Raw genomic sequence first — 25,636 nt, forward strand, 5'->3', positions numbered from 1 at the left:
ATCCATAGTTTCAGGTGCCATCAAGATTTTGAGTGTAGGACTTACGGTTTAGGAGTTATTCGCAAAAACGCATTGTCCTTTGTTATAGCGCCCCCTAGGCATGGGACGATATGATTTTTTTTGTCTGAGTAGCGGTAGGGATTTTGTATCAGGCTGCCTGGTTGGCTTTTCTCCAGCTGTTTCTCGTTTTTCTGGCCAACGCGTTTTACCGGAGAATAATAATAATAATAAAAAAAAAATTATGAAAAATCCTTACAAAAACAATAGGGTTCCCTGCTCCGCTGGGAGCAGGCGATCGGCCATGCCTTGCATTGGCCGCCCGCTTGCTTCCGCGGGCTTGGAACCCTAATAATCAATCTAGGGAGGATTGCAAGGCCTTTTTTTAAGCGATATGTAGTTTATCGTTCTGCAAGAAAGATAATTCCCAACGGAAAAAACAAAAAAAACATTGCAGACAGTTGTTAGTCATTCCAAGAGTGAAAGTGAAGGAGTCGTCCAAGCGCTACATTTCAGGCTTGTCTGAGATAAAGTGAAGAGTTATTTGGACTTTATTTCCTGGGCACCTTGCTGCTCCTGAGTCGACCTTAAAATTCTCCGTATGCCGACGTGTTCTACTGTAAAATGTGAGCCCATCTGTCCAACAATTAAAAGTTGTCTGAAATTTAGTCATGCAACGGCACACCATCGAATCTGTGACAAAATGACTGGAAAGTAAAAATACTGAAGGTGTTGCAATAATGTGAAGGACCCAGAGGAGCTCTGTTAATAAACAGATGTCTTCTGACCTCGCTAAACTCCACCAACGTTGCCAAGAAGAGATGATTAGAATGGGTTGGACTTTCTGAACCGTGTGCTGAGGGACAAATATGTTCATACAGAAGATGACTGCTATTGTTCTGTTGTGCTTATTCTTATAGCTAAACTAAACCGGTTGATCAGGCTCTCGATGTAAGGAGGTTTTAGCCCTTATTCAGCTGTTGAGCTATTCTGGGTTCAAGTATGTGTTTTGAATTAGTCTCAGCTACTTCCATTCCAAGTTTTAGCCTAGTATCTGTCAAATTGACTGAGTTATAGCCATTTTTGAGTTTTCTAAGGTTAGTTAGCTGTGTTGGCCATGTTAAATTTGTCTGAATCTAAAAATTAATAAGTTGTAAGCGTACATCCAGTGGTTGCTTTCTGAAAGTTTTATTAAATTCGTCCAGTGGTTGGCTGTAATAGGTAACGGTTAGGTTATAATATAAGCTCTCAGAGTATAAGTCAGGCACGACTCTCAGCTACTACCACACCAAATATTAGGTCAACATTCCCTTTCGGCTTTTGGTGGCGGGCGGTGAAAGTTTCGTTTGGCCTGACTGCTGACACTGTAGGCCACTGTGTATGATATACAGTCTAGTGTAGGGAGGTATGTGCTACCAGCCTAAAGAGGACAGTCCGAGTGTTTGCTTTCTCCTGAGCTCTGAAGCTGTGCTTGACTGCTGGCATTTATGTACACAGGCCTCATTCACACCCAGTGTTGGGGATATTGTATGGCAAATCCGAGCTGAGATAGGTGAAAGTTGAAACAGCTTGAAGTGCAGCAGTTATCTTAAAAAAAAAAAAAAATCCTCATACAGTTCTCAGCTTTCTTGTTTTTCCCAAGTACCTAATTTTCTGCTCCTGTCTCTAAGGAGTGAGCACCTTCACTGGCTTTAAGTCGGATTCTCAACAAATAATTAATCAAGCCAAATGTTATTTCAGCGCCATCGTACTCATGCATAATAAATTAGTTACTTAAAATGTTAGAAGGACTCGGTCAGTTTCCCTTGTGTCTTGTTGACCTGGCAGTGCAGCTGGGATTCTTAATCAGCAAGGCCTTTGCTTTACCTTGATTTAATGTTATCTATGCAGTCTGGCAGTACACCGCTGCTTTTTCCTTCCCCTCCCTTCATAACAAGTCAAATTAAAGAGGTCGCTACGTGTCAGAAGTTGATGACTCGAACGTCTTGACGTGTGCGAACGAAAAAGTCGTCACAGAGCCGGGGAGTTGGTTCCGCTGGTCGAGGCTTTCGTGAGGAGATTTCTAAGTGAGCACGCATGACCAGGGACCTGCTTCCACCCCCACCGTGTGCATTCTTTTTCCCCTCCCTGTCTGAATACAGCCTCTGTCACCAGCCAAACACAGCTCAACCACTGGGACAGCAGCCACTTTTAAAAATAACTTTTGGACCTGCAGCTACAAGTCCCTGACTTTTCTGCAAACCAGGGATTGTCAGGAAATCTTCACGGTGTTTTGTTAGGATGTTTCATTCCCTTCCCGGTTTCCTTCCCTGTCATCTACTGCCTTGTTGTTCCTCTCTGACCTCTGACATTGTGTATTGTTACATAACTCTTCTCCCCAGTGTACAACATAAATATATTTGCTCAAGAGTTTGTATGCTGCCCTCATCTGTACAGAGCCACTCTTTTGTTTTGGATCTTATTGTTGCCTTAACGCAATATTTGACCAAGCCTTTCTGTAGGTTTTGTGAGAGGTAGAACTCGGCGGATGTTTGTCAGCTGGTCTGCCAAAAAAGCACACGCAAAAATAAAAGTCCGTAATATGACCCGGCCTCACATTGCCAAATATTTTGCGAATGAATTTCCCTGAAGAAGATTTGCATTTTCTTTCCAACTTTTTTTTTTTTTTTTTCCCCTGGCTGCATGTTACCATGGTGTGCTAAATGCTGTGACAGAACAAACACTGCAAATGTTTAATGCCCAGCAAAACACGCCGCAGAGCAAACAGACTTGCCTTCAAATCTGTGATTCCTTTCAGCCCTTTGTTTTGTCGTCAGCACTGTAAGGCTCCCTGCATACTTCTGACACCATTTTTATGTTTAGGCTGTCCGTTGACTTGTTTTTCTCCTGGATGTTAGCAGCTTTTCTTGTTTTATTGTGCAACACGACGTTACTTTGTGCCGTGCCGTTCAAAATCACATCTCAGATTACCAGGAGCTGCCATCTGAACCCAGTTCTAACTGTTTCGAGTTGTTTTTTCTTTATACTTTCGAGGTATTGTTAAGGTCATTTTAAGTGGGGTTCTGAGGAAAGATTATGAACAGTTATTATCTTACCTGTTGTAGATAGCTCTTTGAATGACCTAGAAAACGACTTTAATTCTGATCAGATTGATGAGCTAACGGCTAGTCCAGGCGGTGCCAAGACTGGGGGACAAAACCTAACCCAAACATGGCAGGCCTCTGTGTGTTTGTTTGTCTGTACCGTTAGCAAAATATCTCGCGAGTAACTGAATGGATTATGAAACTTTTAGAAAGTAATCATTGGCTGCACATCCACAGCCCGATTCAAGATGGCCGCCACAGCAAAGCGACCGTAGCAAACACAAACATGGCAATAACTTGGTCGATTTGACAGATGTTGAGATAAGATTCGATGTGGTCGTAGCTGAGCATTGTCCCCCAAACAGAATTTGAGCCCACCATCTTTGCTTAAACTGACAATAACGATTGGTATCAAATCTGTCTGTTAGCAAAATATCTCATGAACCACTGGATGGATTTTAATGAAACTCTCAGAAACTAATTATTGGACAGATATCTATATCTGATTAACTTTTGGAGTCAACGCAAATAAAGGTGGCTGCCACAGCTAATTGACCTTAGCCTACATAAAAATGGCTATACCTCAGTGAATTTTACAGATATTGAGCTAAAGTTTTGTGTGGTGGTAGCTGAGAGTCATTCACATACTGTCAGTCTTCTTTGCCTGAATTTGAACAGGAAGATAGTTTTGGCAGATTGTTTTGTGTATCTTTCTGTTGTGATGTGTTATTGTTGAACCAGAGCTTTTCCTCTGGGCTTTCCTTTTCTTTTTTCTGTAAACCTCTCCGTGGTCATCATGCCCCTTTCATTCCACCGTCTTTACTCACAGGTCCCAGAGGTCATCACGAGCATTCGACAGGTGTCCAAGTCGGCCCTGAAGGAAGAGGCCAAACCCAAACAGGAAGCAGACGAGGCCTTCTACAACTCGCAGAAGTTTGAAGTGCTTTACTGTGGCAAGGTAAATACCAGGTTTTCAAAATTATGTGTTTTTCTGAAATGCACTTTTAAAATGTTTTTTTTTTTCTTTTTTTTGGTCTAAAAAACAATCCAGGTGACGGTTGGCCACAAGAAAGCGTCAGCCTCCCTGATTGACGACTGCATCGACAAGTTTCGTCAGCACGAGACTGAACGCAAGCGCCTGCGGCTGCTCAACGGTCAGCGAGGCTCTACGGAGAACGCATCCCTGGAGCTCCTCACAGTGGGGGGGGAAGGAGACCCTCTTTCCACTGCTCTGAATAAGACTAGGGAGGAAAATGAAGCCCCTGAGGAGGAGGAGCTGCTCACAGGTGAAGATACAATGTTAAAGGGATTAAATGAAACCAACAGGTTGCAACGAGAGGCGGTTATCCCTTTAGAAATGCACCAATCAGAGTTTTCTAGGTCAATTCTAGTTTTCCGGATTTTGTAAATCTCTGACCTGCCGATTTCACTTTTAGCTGATTCTGATTTTTCTACACAGCTATAATTAACAACATCCAAACATACAATTCAGTTGGAATCAAAATGGTTGAAAGTGTGGTTCATAATGTGATGTTTTCATTCATTTGTTCCCAAAAACGTCAGCACACACGCTGCAGTCTTGGCTCTTCCTTTGTCCCACAGCAACTGAATACGAAGGTGAACCAACTGGAATCAAACTTTGTTTCTAGTTTGCATCTTTTGTTACTTGCAGGTCATATCGACACGTCACTAGTGTTGTTTAAGTAGCCACTAACACGTCTGTGAACCATTGCCCACTTCAGTTTCCACAGGAGTTCTCAAAAAAATGATCATTATCCTTTTTGAGTTGTTCCCGTGGGAAGTCAAATTGGTTTGTGGGTTCACATTAATAAAAAAAAAAAACTTGGTAAAGACTTAATAAAAGTCAGGTTACAGAGTGTTCTAGGATTGTTACATAAAAATCTATTAATTCTATCAAATTTTATTCAATTTCATATTTAAATATTCTTCAAATTGTTGGCTTGAGGAGCCTTTTTTAGTTCATAAAAGTCTCAAAGGTGTTTTGAAATTCTTCTTTTATAGTAACTCAGACAGAGGTAAATAAAGAGAACCTAATTTAAATTAAACAAAGAAAGTTGATCATTTTCATTGTGATGCTCAAATAGTAGTTTTGGGAACAAAACATGTTGAATATTTTTTTAATTTTTTTTAAAAAAAAGGTTGTTAAATAAGCAGATTGGTAGATATTAAACAAAGACTTGACAGCGTTACTTCCAGCAACGTTTACGAGTAAAAACAAAAATAAGATTTTAAAATGACCACCTGAATTGCTTCAGTATATTATATACATACACTGATGTTTTGCTGTGTGTGGTTCAGGTTTAAGTCTGCCCAGCAGTGCCAGTCAGAGCAGCCTGCGGGGAGCGTTCCCCGAGTGCATCCTGGAGGACTCCGGATTCGAGGAGCCCCAGACGTTCCGCACGCGCTGCAGCAGCCTGGCAGGAAACATGCAGAGGAAGCCGGGGGAAGGCGCCATCATGGGCCCCACGCGCCGCCGGCACGCCAGCGCGCCGAACAACGTCCAGCCGTCCGATTCGGACAAGAACCGCACCATGCTCTTCCAGGTAGAGGTCCTCTAATGCAGGAAAGCCACGTCCTCCATCTTGTGCAAATACTCTGTTTGCCTGAGCCAACAAGTTAATATATTTGATATATTTTTATTATAATTAAAAGAACGTCTGCTATATTTGCTTGCTGCAGTGGATCAACATGCAGTGTGCTCCGATCTCAAGATGTTCTCTTTTTCAGTGTGGATCAGCGTGTCATCACTTTCCTTCAGAAACTCGATTCCATCTGTCTGGCTCACAAACCAAACGCTCGCCTGTTTCACCGCTGCCCATCAGGGGATCTCCTCGCGCGTTCAGGCAGCAGCTCCACCTTCCTCTCTTTCGGCTGCAAATCACTTTTATGTGCGCGTGGCTGGCAGTTGTGGCGTGCAGACCTGCTCGGGCCCTCTCCTCACCGCTTCCCTTAACAAGGCTGTAACCCCTGCGTTAAATCGCCGACTAAAGGGCGATTTATTGAAAGCATACGGTCTGCGGCGTGAGCCAGCTGCCGTTCCTCGCACACCGTGCCCATTTCCTCGTGAGGCTAATTTTAAAAACTGGAGCACAACGCTCAATATGATACTCTCTGCAGCAGTCAATTATGGGAAAAATCATTGATGCGGCCTTGCTGGCCTCGATTTGGAGCGTGCGTGGATGTGTTTACACCTGTCAGCGAACTTTAGATTGTCATAAACTACTTCATAAGGACTATTTTGCTTGAACTTGTCCTGTCAAAGTTTATTTCTATAGCACATTTAAAGCTAACTGACCAAGGTGCTTTACATAGTATTTAATAATAATTAGTAAAGCAACAAAAAAATATTAAAATAAACAGAATCTAAAAAAAACAAGAGTTAAAAATAAATGAAAGGCCTGGCAGTTCTTGCTAGAATGCCCATCACCGATAGTCCTTCATGTCAGAGTTTAAACTAAGCTCATCTCGCGATGAGAAATGAAGGAGTTGTAGTCATCTTGGTCAGACCTTGACCTCACTAAACTCCACCATTATGCGAGCTCTCATGCAATTTTTGTGAGACATCACACTCAGAGTATGTGTTGTAACTGACTCTCAGCTACTGCCACATCAAATTTCAGCACGATATCTCCAAAAATGACCGAATTATAGCCATTTTTGTGTTGACTAAGGATGACAAGCCTTAGTCAACACACAATTCAATCAGATTGAAACTCAAAGTTAATCAGGTGTAGATGTATATCCAGTGATAACTCTCTGAAAGTTTCATTAAAATTTGCCCAGTTGTTTGCTAGATATTGTGCTAACAGACTAAGAGGGTTGAGTGAAGTTCTCACTCGAGTTGTTCATGCTTAGAGCTTGTGATGGGGGTGACTCTCAGCTACTACCACATCAAATTTTCTCTCAATAGCTGTAAAAGTGACGGAGTTCTGCTTATTGTTGTGTTAGCTGATTATAATTAGCGGTGGCAGCCATCTTGAATTGTGTTGACTCCAAAAGGTAATCAGTTATAGATGTACATCCAGATGTACATCCAGTGATTAATTTTGGAGAGTTTCGTTAAATTCCGTCAAGTGTTTTATGAGATATTTTGCTATCAGAGCCTCAGGCAAAAACACGACAATGTTAATAATAGTTATCATGATAATATTTTGATTGAGCTCATACATTAAAAGCCAAAATATTCTGCTCAACTGGGACTAAAAGCTAGTAAGAAGAAATGGGTTTTAAGCATTGATTTAAAGGTATTAATGGTCTGGGGACCTCTGATTTTGAAAAGAAGGCTGTATCTGTGTATGAATCTATCTGATCGGATGAGTTTGTCTCTCACAGGTGGGGCGCTTCGAAGTGAACCTCATCAGTCCTGACAGTAAAACCATGGTGCTGGAGAAGAACTTTAAAGATATCTCATCCTGCTGTCAGGTTGTTGTTTTTAATTTACACTAAAAGTCCTAGAATAACTTTCCCTGCATTACACTACTCCATGCATTGCTAGTATTTTTAAACAGCACAGAAGGACTTTCATGTTTGATGTTTAAGCTGATAGAAAATGACGTCTATATCAGTAAATGTCCTGTGGAAATGTTGCTCGGTTCACTGAGTGGTTCTGTTGAATTTCTTGAAACAGGATCCCTCGGTGAAAGTGATGCACTTCAGAGTGGTTTCAGTTATTGATAGAATGGAATTGCGGAGCGTAACCCTTTCTTTTGTCTCGTCTTGGACTCCGCAGGGCGTTAGGCAGACGGACCATTTCGGATTCATCTGCCGGGACCAGTCGGAGCCCGGCCCCAGCCAGTATGCGTGCTACGTGTTCCAGTGCGCCAGTGAATCCTTGGTGAGCCGCTCGAATTCTGCTCGCCAAAAAATGACTCAAACCTGAAGCGGTGACGAGCTTTCCGTGTCTGTGTGTGTGTGTCAGGTCGATGAGGTGATGATGACCCTGAAGCAGGCCTTCACCACGGCGGCAGCCTTGCAGAGCAACAAGACCCCGGTCCAGCTCTGCGAAGCTTGCCCCATGCACGACCTGCACAAGCTCTGCGAGAGGATCGAGGGTGAGGCGTGCGCGTGGAGCCACACACCCAGCACCTCTCTGTGTGTGTGTGTGTGTGTGTGTCTTCAGATCCTGATGCGAGATCTGCTACACTTTTCCTTCCAAGGTCTCTACCCGCCTCGGGCGAAGCTAGCCATCCAAAAATACCTCTCCCAGCTGAACGACAACGAGCAGGCGGAGATTTTCGAGCGAGTTCAAGTAAGGTTTGGCTCGTGTTAAACGCAGCACTCTCTCAGCTGCTTATGACGCATTACCGGTGGTTAGCGATTGATTGGTAGGGGCCGTTTCTCCTTTCTCGCATCCCCCTTCAAATCAGAGCTGTTTCCGTGTTGGCCTCGATGCATTTGTGGGTGTATTTCTGCAGAAACTGAAGCCCGGGTCAGACCAAGAAGAGAACGAGTTGGCGATCCTCCATCTGAGACAGCTCTGTGAAGCCAAACAAAAATCCCACCTTCACATCGGAGAGGCGCCTCAGGTACAAGCTTCAGTCTGCAGAAGACGTGAAAACCACAGTCCAAAAATACCTTTTTTATAACAGAACGGAATCTAGAATTAAGAGGTGAATTGTGAATGCCTAAACTATATATGAATATATATGATATATGTTTGACTCTTCAGTTGAAATGGTAGTAGTTTTAAATGGGTAAGTACACAGAGAAGCCATTTGAAATATCTGATTGTGGAATTTTTGTGTCAAAACAAGTCAAACATTTATTTTGTTATTAGCTTTTTGTCCTTAGGTGCTGCTTTTCTGAGAATAATGATCAGGAGTTCAGTTATTTGTCATCATAGTTCAGTCTTGTCATGTCAGCTGTTGATGCCTAAGCCATGTTTCGACTAAAAAAACCCATAGATTAAAAAAAATAAAGAAAGATGTCCAGTAGAATGTGGTTCTATGTGTTGTCCTGCAGCTTAAAACCTCGCTTTGTTAAGATCACCTCATTAGGTCACTGAGACTTGAAAACGAAAACTTCTTTGCTTTCTGTTGCACACGTGTCAGAGTTTCCGAAGCCTTTCCGTGGTCTGCTTGGGTCCGTTTACTGCTTTTTATCCATAACCGTTTAGCAGAATAGCTCACGAACCACTGGTCACATTTTAATGAAACTCTCAGAAAGTAAACAAAAGATATACACCTCCCCTTTAATTAACCCTTTGGTGTCAACCTGATTCAAGATGGCCGCCACAGCTACGCGACCATGCCAAACGCAGAAATGGCTTCAACTCAGCCAGTTTTACAGATACTGAGCTCCATTTTGGCGTGTTGGTGGCTGAGAGTCATTCACAGCGCATGCTCCGCGCAACAGCTTTGCTTAATACTTTGCCATTAACAGCTAAAAGTCAACACTGTTTGTTAGCAAAATGTTTCATGAACCACTGGACAACATTTTAGTGAAACTCAGAGAAAGTAATCTCTGCCTGTGCGTCTACAACCCAGTTTAACATGGCTGCCACAGCTGAATGGCTAAATGTATAATCTGGTACATGAGAAATAATTCTGAATCACCTTAATGTTCTAAATGTTTTGAGCTGCTATCTTTTTCCTAGAAATACCAGAAACTTCCAAAGGTAATAGTGGCTATGAAGGGTTGTGTTTGGGGGTAAATAATCTAAGTGGTTTCTAGTTCATTAGAGAATCGGGTAAAAAAAAAAACTCCAGAGATCACTCGTCTCTGTGGTCAAAGAGCTGTTTTTAGCTGCTGTTGCAAATATAAGATTCGTTAACGTTGCTATAAATGTTCCTTCATCTACAGCCACTCCATTCCATAAGTTACCGGGGCAGGGGGACATAAAAAAGTATTTAAAAAAAAGGTTATTACTTGAAAATGGTCTGGCTTGAGGGGTGGAAGATTAAATAATATTGCTGAGCTGGCAGAGGTCCAGCAGCAGGCAGCAACTAAAGGCTGTTCCTTCCAGTTCTGGACAGTCGATCCGCTGCTTTTTTCCCAGGCTTAATGTGTCCATCATCGCCGAGCAATGTAATAATGATTCCTCTGGTTGTTTCGTCTGTCTGACAGAATGTAGCGAACAGCTTGGCAGGAGGAGACGGCGCGGCCACCGGCAGCCGCTTCAAACTCGACGATCTCAAGAATAAAGCCCGCACCTCTCTCACCAGCTCACTGGAAAACATCTTCGCAAGGGTGGGTCTGAGCAGAAGGGTTTTTTTTCCCATAACACAATACGCCCCTGCCTTGTTATTGTTAAATATTATCATAAAAAAATGACCTTTTCTCTGATTCTTTTATTTCCCTTTCCCCTGAATGGATATGGCCTTCACGCTGTGCGCTGTTCTTTGTTTTGTTTTGTTTTTTTATCTCCCCTGCTCAGTTTTTGTGCTGGTTGCTGTTTCTGTGTCACAATCATCCAGGAGGGATTTGGATTGACCCATTTCTGCCTGTGAGACAGCAGAATAAGTCCTTGGTGGATGGATCCGGGCAGTCTGAGATCTCTGCTGCCATCTGTTATTATTTCACAGACTTAACTAAACAGTGTCATCAAGTCTGGAGACATCTGCTCTTTTTCTATCTTCCCATCTAGGATATTTCAGTTTGTTAGGATTATTGTTTTATTAGCATTATCGGTTGTTATATTTTCGATTGAACATTTGAATTTACTCAAGATGTTTCACATTGTTTTGTCCAATCTGTCACCAGGGTGCCAACCGAATGCGGGGCCGCTTGGGCAGCATGGGGAGCATTAGCAGCTTTGAAAGAGTAAGTGTCCTTGGGAAAGCAACACGAGAATTCGCCGGAGCTTAGGTCGGGGGACTCTGGGAATTCTCACTTTCCACCCTCTGGCTTTTCAAACTATGTTTGGCTCCAAACATGCCCAGAGCAGGAGCAGAGTACGATCGGCGTTAGGAGCTGCGCGCTGCCGGCGGTGCTCCTCTCACACGAACACATGCAGCACGTGCTCGCTGCGCTGTTTACACACCGGCTTCATGATTTATAAAGTTTGGCCAAGAGGCCAAACTGTGCAGCAGAGGAATGTGTTTACAGAGATGTCAACAAACTGTTTGGACAGAGATGTCAACAAACTGTTTGGACAGAGATGTCAACAAACTGTTTGGGGCTGTTAGCTGACTGCCTTTTATGCATCGGTTCACCACTTCACATATACGGCATTATTTTGACTCAGAGTGGATAGTGATTAAATTAGGAAAATTAACAATAATGCAGCCAAACTAGATAATGTGTCATCACCTGTACCTCATCTGCTTCTGGAGCCATCAACCTTTTGGGTTTTTGCATTTGAGTTTTTGTTTAGTATTAAGCAATCAAGTATTGAACCCTGATTGTATGGTTAAAATGCAGTGATCTGCTGAAGAACTCTGGGTAATGGCACTTTGTTGCAAATCAAATTGATGTGCATGTCACACTGTGGACCTTCCCATTTGGAGTTTCGGAACGTCTCCAAGAGCTCAGCAGAGATAACCTGCTCAGACCGTTCATGAAGCCAACTATTTTACCTTTCGTGCTGAACTTGTCATGTTGAATTACTTAAAATATGAGCCACCAAGTGAGGGAAATCGTTCACGTTAGCCTATAAGGTGATAGTTCAGAACATTTGAATAGGTGTTCTGTCATCTTTCTGTAGGTAGCTCTTTGATGTACCTCAGCTTGGAGAAAAAGGTTCATTCTGTCTGGATTAATGAGCTAACGGCTAGTTTGAGCACAGCTAAGGCCACAGCGGGCTGCTTTCATCTTAATGCAACTCAAAGATTTTATAGCGGCAAACACTATTTTGTAAATCTTTACACTGCAGTCAATTTTGCATTACACAGAAGTATTAAAATATTCCTGCTGGAAGTGCCCCGAGCTGCACTAAAAGTGCTACAGCTAGCTGCTGCTGCTGTTTGCACTTCATAATAACCACAAATGTCTGTGCAAATAACAACAGAATGCTAAATTGACTGCAAGGTAAAGGTTTATAAATTAGTGTTTGCATGAACTGCTATGAAACTTTTGAGACTGGAGTTTTTTTGAGGATGACAATCATTCACTTTGATCTTGGCCAGGATGGACTAGCCATTAGCTCGTCAGTCCTGTCAGAACTAAACTCTGTCTGCAAACTGAGTTTGTTCAAAGAGCTATCTACAACATGTAGGTTATGAACTTTTAATATCTTTTCACTTAATCCCACTTAAAAAAAACAAGAAAGCTGAACTATCCCTTTAGAGTGAGGGAGGATTCTTATTGAGCTCCCGTTTGTCCTACTTTTCCCAAATCAATTAGCAACAAGCTGCTGCAAATGTTCACATGTGAAATCTGCCTGAACTGTTCATTTGTTGATTTGTTGATTTGTTCGCGTCATTGTTTGCGCTTTGATTAAAGTTACGAGCTGCCTGGTGGGGATCCTGTCAGGATGTGATGCGAGCGCAAGCAGGAAGCCCCACTCAGGATTTCCAGTTTTGTGTCTGCTGTATCATGTTTGTCTAACCGCTGTCCTCCCAGCCCCCGTCACAGGACATAGACGTACAGCAGAAGTAAACTATACTTTCCTATAAGTGGCCAAATTTGTTCGTTGGCACTAATATTTAGACATGCGCGGACCAATAAGCCGCGCTTTAGAACGCATACGTTCCTGCTCGGGTTTAAAAAACTTGCCGTAGTTTGTGTGTGTTTGATGGCAGGAACGAGCAGCACGAATGTCGCTGCATGTCATGACAGAAGTTAAAGAGGGAGGTCTCTGAAAGCACGAGAGGAGGCGATTGGAGGGTTTTCATGCTGAGTCGCACCAGTGAGGTCCTTCCCCACCAGTAGTCATAGGACATCATAGATTAGAATACAATAGATGTGGGAGTTTTACCACCAGGCATGAGGAACTGAGTTTAATGCTCTGGTGTGCAGAAAGTTGAGCCTGGGGTGAGGCTTACCATGGGGTCTGATCGAATAGGTGAGTGCACATGACTAGCTTGAGTTATCGGGCATTTTATTTGGTTTTAGGCCTTGTCTTTGTGGTTGGTTTGACTTGTAAGTTCCCTTTATTGGCTTTCATAGTGATGCAGAATAAAGCTATGCAAGACTGTCATCTTGCTCCGAAATGTCATAATGTGCTCTCTGCTTCATAGAAGCCTTACAGAGCCGTCTTGCTTTTTTTTCTGAACCTCCTCAGCAGGATGAAGAATCTCCCGGTCCCTCTCCTCCGGGCTCCCCTCTCGCCTTTCCCGACGACGACCAGGAATCCGGTCAGCACTTCCGCCGGCGCGCTCACACCTTCAGCCACCCGCCGGTGAGGAAGCGCATCTCCTTTGAGAGCCAGCCGACCAACCAGGCCAAGCAGGCCCCTCTCCGCAGACAGCACTCGGTCAACCCAGAGCTGCTGCAGGGCAGGTACGGTGACTCGTCGGTCGCTGCGTTTCTGCAGAAGCAAGAGAGTCCAGCGTGTCTGTGTCGTTCAGCAGGAGTTGCAGGGGTTAATTCTCCTGTCAGATTCTGTGTTGTTTTGAAAGATATGTTGCAGTTCTGTTAATCACCTTAGCACTCACTAAATATTTAGTTGACCTTTTGATTTATGCTGGAACAATGCAATCTATTTGCAGCTCTTTGATCAGTTCAAAATCCTTTCACCTCCTGCTTCCACTGTCCTCAAACAATAGCTTCACAAGTTTCCTGTCTCTGTTTGATCCCTCGTGAATTCCTGTTGTTTTTTTTTTTGTTTTTTTCTCTGTGTTCCCATCAGAATTTTTATATTTTTATTTTTTTTTGCCCCTTTGTGTAACTCTTGTTTTTATTTGTGGGCATTACATGTTTGGCCCCGCCCAGTCCTGCGGCTGTCTCGCGGACGCGCAGCGTTTCGGAGAGCGAGTCCTCCTTCAGCCTCCCCTCCTCCTTCCCTGCTCCCACTTTCCTGAAAAGCTTTTACCAGGGCTCCCTGAGCTCGCTGGCAGACAGTGGGACCCTCAAAAGGTGAGAGGGGGTGTTCAAACGTAACCGCCAACCCTCCCGAATTTTATAGATTTAACACGAAAGGTGGCGAGATGAGCGGGAGGGACCATCTGATGTTTTCCTGGAATGGCAGCAGTCGGATATATGTCTTGGCTCTCCAAACTTTCTAACACCCAGCTTTTATTGTCATGATCTTTTTTCTTGTCTATCCTCCGGAACATTTTATTCATAAATAAACAATTTGAAGCCACTTCTCTTCCCCCCCCCCCTTCCCCCTGTCAGCTTTACAACCGGGCCCGCCCTCTTCCTGTTTAGCTCTGAAGCAGAAGGGGATGCTGATACAGCCTTGACTTGTTGGATCTGCATGCGAATTTGAAGCTTTTTGCACGGCAAACTACCCCGTATATTAACTACATTTTATTCATGTTTTTGTTTTTTTTTCCCTGCAATTCATTTAGGATCGCTGTTCAAAACAGCATCGGATTCAAACTGCTTTTAATCTTTAGCCAAAGTTCGTTACTTTTAAGAAAGCAAGATAAAGCGCGGCGTGTCTGAGAGTCCTTAGGCGTCCCTGTCAGCGCAGTCTTTAAGCGTGTCTGGGTGGCAGAAAGTAAAGGTTAACATTTCCATTATAAATGAGATGCAGCGAAGCAGCTTGTTGTGGAGTATCGTTTCCACGGGATGTCTCTGTACTCTGACAGCAGCCGGGCCCCTTAGTGTCACCACTGATAAGAGGCAAGGCAGTTCCTCTTTGGCACAAGTTGCCCTGAATATAGGTAAGCATTTTCAAAGCCAGCCTAATGAAAAGCTTGGCTGTAACTCTGAATATGCCAACACGCTCATCCCTTTACCCCAGTGGGTTTATAAACACTGCCTTTATGCCCCGACTAACAGGATAGCATTAGAGAGAATGCGTTAGGGGAAGCAACATGAGCACAGCAAGCATTGAGAGCAAAATTGTTCTAAGTGACATTTGCCTCAAGCCAAGATCACTTCCCTTTTGTCTTTGCCCATATGATGACTGAGCTCACAACCAACGTAGGTATAAACTAATCCTCAATTTGATCCATGTAATTGTTTCTTTAGAGGAGGACAAAATAGTGATGAGAGGTTTAAATGGGTTTTCTTCTTAACTGATTAAAACAAACCCATTTTTCCCCCCACATTGTGCCCTCACTTATTGTATGGTTGTCTTCATTTAACTCACCATCAGTTTAAGAGATGGGCTCTTCAGTTTTAGATACCACATGAACTCGTTTCCCCACATCTTTTGGATTGAATTTCTACTTGCTGGATTCTCTGACACATTAAATATTAAACATGTGAAATGTACTGTGAAACGGTGAGATCCAGAAAAAAAACATTTTCCTTCTTCTACACAAACAGTCAACTTTTTCTTTTTTTTCCAAACAGGACATGCGTGCATGTTTCTCAGCTGATGTTTGTTCCTGCTCTCCTGTTAACTGCTGCTTTATTAACATGGATAATGGAAATCAGTGTATGGCTTCTTTATTTCCCCCCTCCCCGCCGAGTCTGCCATTTGCTATCATTCGGGAGACTTTTGTTGTATGGGGGCTGCGAATGTATGCTGGAGCGTACATGTGCTCGCATTGATAAAAGGGGCTGCTTTAAAGAGGGCTGGTGTAACGTGACGCCTGCCTGGCTCTTTCAGCAGGTGTCCCTGACACAACTGTCCTCTTTCTGTAGCAATGGGGAAGGCAGGAAAAGAACCCTGTCTGTCTGCAGCAATGACTCACTGAGTGGAGGTCTCCCTCAGACCCCACGCAGGGTCTCCTGGAGACAGAAGATCTTCCTGAGGGTTGCGTCTCCCCTGAACAAGCCATCTGCATCCATGCAGCACACAGGTGTGGTAACATAATCCTTCTAATGTTTCTGGAAAGGGACAACATTTAGTGAAACGAATAATTCACCAGCATGTAGGACACAAGTTAAATACATATATTTGTTTTTAGGAAACTGCTTAGCTAAAAGCACTTTAGTAATAGGATATAGGTCTTTCTTTTAACATTTGATTTGCTTATTTTTAAAGTATTGGAGGGTGAATATGCGTGTGCCATTAAGGGACCGGCACCAGGCTGTTATAATAAATTGGTGGTGTGACGGATACTCGCCTCTTAAAGCATGTGTGAGGTTTGAAGGTCAGATAAGCAAATGGGCTTACTTGCCACGGTCCTTTCTGAGCCACTTTGGCAGCGTGACAGGGTCAAGGGGTTGTGGTTTAGACAGCCTAAAGTGTACATGCTGTCACGGAGGACCAAAATTGAACAAAACCTTTAATAAATTAAAGACTCAGCATTCCTCGAGGGAATGCATATCACCTGCCCGAGTTTTAAACAAAAATCATCTTGTGATGAGAAGGAACAGAGTTATAGCTGATGTCTTCAAACCTTGTAAATGACATTATGCGCCATCTTATGTGATATCGCGTGAGGACAATTCTCACCAGATTTTATCTCAGTGCCTGTATATTTGACTGAGTGATAGAGTTTCAGTGGTTTTTGAGGTATTAAATTAAAAGTGGTGTAAAACTCTGGACTCACCGTCACTAAGAAGCAGTTAAAATTTTTTACATTTGCCTGTTGTAGACTACCCTGACAGCACAGAGCTGCTGCCGCTGTCTCCTCGCTCCTTGGACCAAGGTTTGGACCCTTTGAGGCGTCTCTTACCCCCGGCACACGATCAGTCGTCTGATAAGAGACCTAAAAGGACGGGAGCCGACTACCGGGCTCTGTGGAAGACCGCCATCCATCAGCAGATCTTACTTCTGCGCATGGAAAAGGAGAACCAGAAACTAGAGGGTGAGTTTATAAGTGACAAAAATCCTGTCTTTGCCACACGAAGGACACATAAATACCAGAAATGTTCTCAGTCTGCTTTGATATATTGTGTGTCATTTCATTGATAATTCTTAGAAATTCTTATCAATAGGTAGGAGGAAAATCTGAAACTCAAAAATGATTAATTTTCCTTAGTCCATGAAAATATTGTAGCTAAATGGTTGTTAAAAATCAGACATTTTTCCCCGTTTGTGAATGCACAACAGCTAACTGCTAATTTGGTCTAATGATAACTTTGGTGTGAAAGTTTTCACTGAGTGATGAGGACTCAACGTTTGCTATTTGGAAGATCTAACAGGAAAATATAATCTATGTATTTATGCATTTTTACACTAGTTTGTCTGCAGCTCATTTATAGCTCAGTATTTTGTGAGCTAAGCTTTTTTTTTCATTTAAGGACCAGCTGCACTTAAACAGGTGGCATATTTAATTCCAGCTACTTGTGCAAGATTTATGATTTGTAAGCAGGTTGTCAAAAACAAAGATTTAATCGTTTCATTACTAGTAACAATCAAATGAATGAAGGTTTAAACAAGCTCCTAGCAGAGATAGAGAACCAGCATACCATCTTATTATGAAGTAAAAACAAGTAGTCAGAGCTATACAATAAAAGCTTTAAGAAATAGTTGTTTTTTTTTAAAAATCATACTCTGAAACTCCAACACATCTCTTTTCTTTTGTTCGATACTATGACCTCAATGCTGGTCTGAGGACCTAACTGTGAATAACTATTTTCTAAAGAAGGTAAGCAAAATAAAGAAAAGGCTGCACTGGGATCAAGGCAGAGGTTTTGCATGATTTTGGTGGCTGGCTGTTAGTCATTCACTCTGCTGCATGTTAAGGGACGACCATCCTTCGTGGTGTTTGTGTTTCTTTTCTCCTTCTGTGCCTCTCATGGCTTTGTCAGTGTAGCCTCTTCACATCTTCAGTTTAATAAGGTCAGACTTTCGGTGTCGTTGTGGCTATTGTGCCTTGACGAGCTTTCTATTTTCACCACTAAGAGGGGTCTTTGCCAGTGCAACAAGAGGATTCTGTTAGAGAAAAAGGGTGTGCGACGCGCCGTCTTATCTGTTTGGTTTCTGTGATTGCCTTGAAGCGAGCCGCGATGAGCTCCACATCCGCAAAATGAAGCTCAACTACCAGGAAGTGTGCCAGTGCTCCAAGGAAGCTCAGGCACTGTGGGAGAAAAAGCTGAACGCTCCAGGCAGAACGACGAACCCACAAGACAAGGAGGAAGTATACCGCGTGCTCTGCCATGGTAAGAGATGTGCGTGTGTGTGTGAGCGCAGAGTAAAAAAACAAACTGTGCATCGCGAGAAAACAAACATGTTAAAAATATTGGTCTGTTTCTGTGGTCGATCGACTGAGTACATGTATCGTTGACCTTTACGTGCAGGGGTTCCAAAGAGCAGGCGCGGGGAGGTGTGGTTGTTTCTGTCCCACCAGCACCGGCTGCGGCACAGGCTGCCCCAACGACAGCAGGCCCCTGACACCCACTACCAAGACCTGCTCAAGCAGCTCACTGCACAGCAGCACGCCATTCTGGTGGATCTAGGTGAGCATTTCGAACTCGAGGTCTTCTTTGTTCAACCACAGCGTCTCAATCAGATCAGAAATAACATATTATGAAGGACTCAAATTGCAGACTTTATTTTAAAAAAGAAAAAAAACCTGCTGGATAAAAAGGCTAAAATACTATACTTTAGAACAGTGGGTAAAAAAAGTCTACAATACAGCTGCTCAAATGCCAGGTTTTTTTGGGTTGTAAACAAATGAGACCAATATAAATGATTAGGTTTTTCAAGTTATAGGGGCATCTCTTGTGCACAGCCCTCTTCCGGTCAGCACACAGGTTTTCTTTCAAATTTAGGTCTTGTCCATTCCGAAACTGTAATTTCCTTCTAGTGAGGCCATTATTTTGTTGATTTGGGTGTATGCTTGGGGCCATTGCTATTTTTAAAAAATCCTTTCAATTTTTAACTTCCCATCAGATACCTGAAGGTTTTAGGCCAAAAAAACCCCCCAAAACAACAACAGGTATTTGGAGCTGTTCATAATTTTATCCACGTTCACTTAAATTCCAGTTCCAGATGAAGAAAAGCATGATGCTGCCGCCGCCATGTTTCACTGTGGCCACGGTGTTCTTTTTTGGTGATCCACAGTCTTGTTTACCTTTTGCCAAAAAGTCACCCTCCAGGTTCATCAGACATGATTTATTTCTGTTGGAACAACAGCGTAATGTAAAACCGATGCTAAAAAAGTAGCGTTTGTTGGAACCTGTATTAAATTTTTGTGGTTTAGTTATTTTAAAATGGCAGCAATCCACTTTGGATGTGGTCCCTGGTAGCTGTTAGCTCATCAATCATGTCAGAATTGAGCTGTTTTTTCAAACTGAGGTTCTTCAAAGAGCTGTCTAGGGTAAGATATTACTGTAGCTGTAGTTTCACTTTAAAGAACAATCATAGAGGCTGACTACACTCAGGGTGTTTTACTGATGGAGGAAGACAGACGTCCTTTTATTTTCGACACAAATCCTAGAATGATTTTAATTATTACAACTGATGGCAAAGTTGAAACTCGAATTAAAAGTAATTGTCGAACCGAACTCCTAGGCTTTTGTGTGACTCATGTAAGTGAAGGAGTGGGTTTAATAGCACGGTAGTCATGGCGACAGGTGCCATGCAATTTTCTTATTTGAAAAGTACCCTGGTATTACTAAGTTTAAACTCAAAAGTTTCCAAGGCAGTTTGAAAGTACATCGGAGGAATGGTTGAGCCTGGGAAAATTTAAACCGTGTCATCAGCTAAGAAAAAACAATAATAAAACCCTAATTTCAAATCTTTTTTTTTTAAATTATATGTTGTGCAAAGAAATGAGCATGTGATGGTTCCTCATGTCAACTTCTACGCAACAACAGTTTGAGTTCTGTTTTTAGTTCATTGTGGTTTTATCTACTGTAGATCTATGAACTGCAGTTGAAGTAAAAAATGCAGTTAGAACATTTTCCGCTATTTTTATTACATATTACATAGTAAAATATAAATACATGTGTCTTCCTCCTTAGGCCGGACCTTCCCCACCCACCAGTACTTCTCAGCCCAGCTTGGCGCGGGGCAGCTCTCTCTCTACAACCTCCTGAAGGCCTACTCTCTGCTGGACACAGAGGTACAAACTCTAATCCTCTTTCACCGCAAAGCCTTGCTGTTCTGAGCAATTATAATATGGTCTGTACGCGGCACTCATGCTCCTTCTGTGCTGCGCAGGTCGGCTACTGTCAGGGTGTCAGCTTCGTGGCTGGGGTTCTGCTGCTCCACATGAGTGAAGAACAGGCCTTCGACATGTTGAAGTTCCTGATGTATGACCTCAGCATCAGGCGGCAGTACAGGCCGGACATGGTCTCCCTGCAGGTCAGTGCACAAGTGGCACGACCGCTTAAATGCCTGAGCAGAATTAAACAGGACATACCACGCCATGGTGACGTACTGAGCACCTATTTCTTCTGCATTTCATTCAAGCAAACAAGTAAGGGTTTATTTAAAATGAGCCTTGACCATTTTTAGCGAACTGAAACAGCAAATTTTTAAAAACAATCCTATTTACTGTTCAGTGTCATGAGAATTCTTACAATCTAGAGAAGTCTGTATGCAGGTTAAAAAAAACAAGATTAAACTGTTGCAATTGTCGGACCTCAGGCATCTCTGCATGATAAACAGGCAGCATTCTGACGTAGAAAATCATTTACACTCCTGAGGATCTTTGTTCACAGTACATTGTTACATTGACCAATTTAAGTCCAATCAATGGCATGCAAAGAAAAAAAGCCTGTAAAAAAAAACCTCCTGTTTTGGGCTGTGCGAAAAATTGTCTACTGGTTGGACAAATCAAAAAGTTTAAGTTTTATTTTGGTGTCGCTTCCTCGGAGCAGAAAGAGAAAAGTACCACTGTGGTTTGCCATCATATCACATGGCAGGTGCAGCTCTAAAGGCATCAACAGGTTTTTGGAGCAACATATGTTGCCGCCCATGCAAAACAGGAGGCTGTGAAATTGATAAAATCCCATATAAACCATGAATTGTAAAACATTTTGCTTAAAATAAAGGGTTCAGAATTTTTGAAATGAGATTCTTTTACGAAGAATTACTATCTTACCTGTTGTAGATAGCTCTTTGAACCACCTCAGTTTGGAGAAATAGTTTATTTTTTAATGGAATGACGAGCTAGCAGCTATTCCGACCTGCTGCTAGGACAAAGCCGACTGCTGCCGCTTTGAATAATTTAGAGGTGGCCGTCCGTCTTCATTAATCTGTTGTCTTTGTGCAACATATCAGCCCCACAGCATGATGCTGCCATCACCACGCTTGACAGCTGGTACAGAATTCGTAACTCCAGTCTTAAAAGTTTAATTGCAGTTCATCCTAACGCTAATTGATAAACATTTATACCATCATCAACTCTGCTTTTCGTTGTTATTCCAGCAAAAATATTCTGATATTCCTGCTGAAAGTGCTTCAGTCTCAATAATGTGATTGAGATGAGTTGTTTTAAGACGGCCGCAATATATTTTGCTCTTAGCTCCACTTAGACTAGCCATTAGCTCGTCAGCACTGTCAGAGTTGAGGTCCTTTTCTTCAAACTGAGGTACCTTTCTACATCAGGAAAGATATTAACAGTTCACAAACTTTCCACAGAGCTCCACTTTAAAAGAAATCTGAACACAAGATTTATCTTTCATCATTAAATATGTTATATATTATATATATTTTATAATATTTTACACACGGGACAAATAGTTTGCATTTTAATGCCTGAAAGATAATACATGCAAATTTCCAAACTACAAAGGTTAACTTTAAATGTGTGCAAATCTTAGCCTGACATATGCAGTAAATATTCTCCTGTTCGAAAACAGCACAAGAACAACCGCATGCTAGACTTTTATATTCCCCTTTTCGGCAATAATCTGCCCGCTGCGAGGCGTTTTATGTAGGTTTTATTAGTCAACAGCAGCAAGTCTCCACCTCTCTGTCAAACCACACCTGCTCTGTTAGCTTCAGTCAAACATCAGCTGACCTCACTGGCGTTAAAGCATCAGCCGGGTGGTAATGTTTAATCTTCATCAGGTAACCATTTAGCCAAGCCTCCTGGCTTTTCCTTCACTGCACTTCTGGTATTGTCAAAACTTGTCTGAAGTTTCCACACACGAGACGTGTCGGTGCTGGGTTTTGTTTTTTTTTAGTATTTGTGTGCTTCGGGGAGGAGGTAAAGGTATGAGCGCTCTTTTCTTTTTTTGGGAGGAAATTGTAAAAGCGGGCAGTCTAATTTTAGCCAGAGCTAACTTCTGCTTCTCTTTTTTTTCAACTGCTCTGCTCTTTGCTGTACTAAAGCGTTAGCACCAGCTTATCAAAAGCCCGGCCTTCGTGCTTGTCGGAGCAGGCCCTCTTAAAAAAAAAAAAAAAAAAAAAAAAAACGCTTCATGAGCTCTGTGCCTGGAAGGGACTTCATTTGTCAGTTTGCAGTTCTTAGATTGCTCTCAGATACTGCAGAGATCCAGATATTCTGGTTTGTTTGACCCAGCGTGTTGTGACCTGAGCTCGCCTTATCTGTCTGCCGTCTTTCAGATTCAGATGTACCAGCTCTCCAGGCTGTTGCACGACTACCACCGCGACTTGTACAATCACTTCGAGGAGCACGAGATCTGCCCGAGCCTCTACGCGGCGCCGTGGTTCCTCACGCTCTTCGCCTCGCAGTTCCCCCTCGGCTTTGTGTCTCGCATCTTTGGTATACATCTGAATTCTGCTGTCACAGGAGGAGGACGTTTGAATCCCCCCCTCCTGATGGTTACGGCTTCAGGCGTTAACTTGTCTTAATGCTGTCTTTTGTTTGATTGTTTTTTTTTTGTCAGATTTTGTGTTTGCACAGGGGACTGAGGTGGTCTTTAAAGTGGCCCTCTGTCTGCTGAGCAGCCATGAGGGGGAGATAATGAAGTGTGACAGCTTCGAGGGCATCGTGGACTATCTGAAAACGACACTCCCGACACTCACACAAGCACAGATGGAGCAGACCATTGCCAAGGTACAGCAGGGCAAACCTAACACACTCACATCAGGTTATTATAGATCATCGTCATGATAATTCAAATCTTTAGAATCTTTAGATGGTTATGAACAATGTAGATAGGTCTACGAACAGCCTCGATTTGGAGAATCTGAGTTTAATTTTGATCAGATTACCTGCTAGTTTAGGCGGAGTCAACATCAGAGTTGATTGCTGCCATCTTAAAACAGCTTCAGTCGCAAAAAACTTTATATTGGTTATTGCAAAAGCAATAGCTGTAGCACTTCTGAAGCAGCTTGGGACACTCCCATCAGGAATACTGTAATATTTCAGTGAAAACAACCATACAGTGTGAAACTAATGGTGGAAAGATTTATGAAATACTGTTTGCATGAAGTACTTTTATTTTTTAAGACTCGAGTTGTTCTTAGACAGCAGGGAGTCAGTCCACTTCGGTCTCGGATCTGCCCAAACAAGCTGTTAGTTTTTCAGTCTAATCAGAATTAAACTTGATTTCTCTGAACTGAATTTGTTCAGAGAGCTATCTGCAACAGGTGAGATAATAATTGTTCATAACTTTTTTCACAAACCTCGCTTCAAATGGTCTGAGCTATCCCCTTTAAGCACTTCGATGCATGCTGAGCTGCTACGTAAAGCACAAATGATCATTTATGTTGCTGAGAGTAAAGAACGTCCGAGAGTTTTGGAAATTTGTCCCATGTATGTCTCTTATCAGGACTTTGACTCAACTCTTCCATGCCGTACTGTTTTTGTCAAAACGTTTAAGAGAAAACGAGGGCAGTGACTCGTCGTTCAGCAGCAGTATCCTCACTGTGCGATTTGTGGTGGCGTCCAGGTCATGGAGATGGACATCTCCAAGCAGCTGCACGCGTACGAAGTGGAGTACAACGTCCTGCAGGATGAGATCCTGGAGACCTCCGGACCGCTGCTCGACGACTCGGACCGGCTCGACAAACTAGAAAAGACAAACGTGCAGCTGAAGAAGCAGAACATGGAGCTGCTGGAAAAACTCCAAGTGAGGAAGAGAAGGATTTTCTATTCAACTGGCCGGATACTTTTAGATTACACATATTTTAGGTTTTTAAAGAAATCTGTGTGTTAAATAATATGAAGTTTTGGGATTCAGGAGGAATCAGTTATTACCGAGTCTTTAGTTTGCATCTCAGGCTGCCTATAGAGGGCACTAACACATAAGCAGAAAACATAATGAAAACATTAAGACAACAGACTGAGAGCTGGATGTTCTCATGTTGCTTCATCATTTTAGTGGAGTGTGAATCTTTAAACGAGGTCCTGATGAGCCTCATATGGACAGAGATGTTAAACTTATTGAGCTGCTCTCGGACCTGATTTAACACACAAAAAAAATACATGAATCATCCTCTTAAAGAGCTGGAACACAGCTGCTACACAATTTAACAAGAAAAAAAAACCAAATTCAGTATGACCAAATATTAGCTCGATAGCTGTAAAATCGACTGAGGTATAGCCATTCTTGTGTTTGCTAATGTCAATTATCTGTGAGTCTTGAATTGGGTTGACTCCAAAAGTTAATCAGTTATAGACATTCTTTCAGTAACTAATTTCTGAGAGTTTCATTAAAATCCATCCAGTGGTTCATGAGATATTTTGCTAACGGACACACACAGTTGACTCTTAATAGTCGAGAGCCAAAGCTTTAAGCAAAAACATCATGCGATGTGTAGCGCTCGGAGTATGTGTTAGAGATAATGCTCAGCTGCTACCACGCCAAAACTTAGCTCGGCGTCTGTAGAATCGGTTGAGTTGGCTGTCGTGGCCATTTTACATTGAGCTGAAGTCAAATGGTAATCAGTTGTATTTGTCCACCCAATAATTACTTTCTGAAAGTTTCATTAGAATCAGCCCAGTGCTTTATGAAATATTTTGCTAACAGACAGACAGCGTTGACTTTTATAGCTAAGGGCAAATATTTATAACAACTTAATGTGATTAGTTAGTGTTTAGAGTACATGTTGGGAATGACACTCTGCTACTGCCTCACCAAATTATAGCTCAGTATCTGTAGAATTGGATGAGTTATACCCACTTTTTCTTTTACATTTTCTAAGTTTGCTCAGCTGGTGGTGACCATTTTTAAAGGAGTTGGCTCCAAAAGTTAATCAGTTGTAGATGTTTGTTCAATGATTACCTTCTCAGAGTTTCAGTAAAAGCAGTAGCTCATGAGGTATTTCACAAGCAAACAGAAACACGGGCAAAAACCTTCTTGTGTTTTGCCTTCAGCAGCAGGCGATGATAATCACGATTGGCTGCACTGTTTAAAAATTATTATTATTTTTTTTTTTTTAAGTTTTAGTGTAAGAGAAGTTCTTGCTCCCGTGATTTTCCTTTGTCCTCTTTCCAAACGTCAGTGTCTGTTCTGCATCTGTGTTGACTGGAGTGTAATTCCTGCGCCCTCTAGGCCGCGCGGCAGAAGATCCAGTCGCTGGAGACGAGCGTCGACAACTTCCTCTCCCGGGAGAGCAAAATGAAGCACATGATTCGCTCCCTGGAGCAGGAGAGGGTAGCGTACCAGAGGACCATAGAACGCATGCGTTCGTGCCTTCCCCCCGACGCCCTGACAGATGTGGAGATGACCCAGATCAAAACAGGACCCAACGGGAAAGCCAAAACTGCAGCCAAGAAGCC

The 25,636-nt window shown here is 42.6% G+C and overlaps 1 protein-coding gene across 1 annotated transcript in view; it reads left to right on the forward strand.

Moving 5' to 3' along the window:
- The window catches only part of tbc1d4 (TBC1 domain family, member 4), a 34,574-nt gene that overhangs the window by 7,626 nt on the left and 1,312 nt on the right, over window positions 1-25,636 (forward strand). The window contains exons 2-23 of the mRNA XM_017410183.3: window positions 3,910-4,038; window positions 4,132-4,366; window positions 5,400-5,644; window positions 7,434-7,523; window positions 7,831-7,935; window positions 8,020-8,152; window positions 8,258-8,349; window positions 8,516-8,626; window positions 10,167-10,289; window positions 10,803-10,862; window positions 13,264-13,481; window positions 13,914-14,057; window positions 15,744-15,901; window positions 16,643-16,855; window positions 17,991-18,152; window positions 18,291-18,449; window positions 19,959-20,059; window positions 20,158-20,301; window positions 22,513-22,672; window positions 22,797-22,966; window positions 23,805-23,984; window positions 25,410-25,633. Coding sequence (XP_017265672.1) covers window positions 3,910-4,038; window positions 4,132-4,366; window positions 5,400-5,644; window positions 7,434-7,523; window positions 7,831-7,935; window positions 8,020-8,152; window positions 8,258-8,349; window positions 8,516-8,626; window positions 10,167-10,289; window positions 10,803-10,862; window positions 13,264-13,481; window positions 13,914-14,057; window positions 15,744-15,901; window positions 16,643-16,855; window positions 17,991-18,152; window positions 18,291-18,449; window positions 19,959-20,059; window positions 20,158-20,301; window positions 22,513-22,672; window positions 22,797-22,966; window positions 23,805-23,984; window positions 25,410-25,633 — 3,356 coding nt within the window. The remainder of the gene's footprint in view (window positions 1-3,909; window positions 4,039-4,131; window positions 4,367-5,399; window positions 5,645-7,433; window positions 7,524-7,830; window positions 7,936-8,019; window positions 8,153-8,257; window positions 8,350-8,515; window positions 8,627-10,166; window positions 10,290-10,802; window positions 10,863-13,263; window positions 13,482-13,913; window positions 14,058-15,743; window positions 15,902-16,642; window positions 16,856-17,990; window positions 18,153-18,290; window positions 18,450-19,958; window positions 20,060-20,157; window positions 20,302-22,512; window positions 22,673-22,796; window positions 22,967-23,804; window positions 23,985-25,409; window positions 25,634-25,636) is intronic.

The sequence above is a fragment of the Kryptolebias marmoratus genome, linkage group LG6, assembly GCF_001649575.2.
Source record: "Kryptolebias marmoratus isolate JLee-2015 linkage group LG6, ASM164957v2, whole genome shotgun sequence".
NCBI classification, from domain to species: Eukaryota; Metazoa; Chordata; class Actinopteri; order Cyprinodontiformes; family Rivulidae; genus Kryptolebias; species Kryptolebias marmoratus.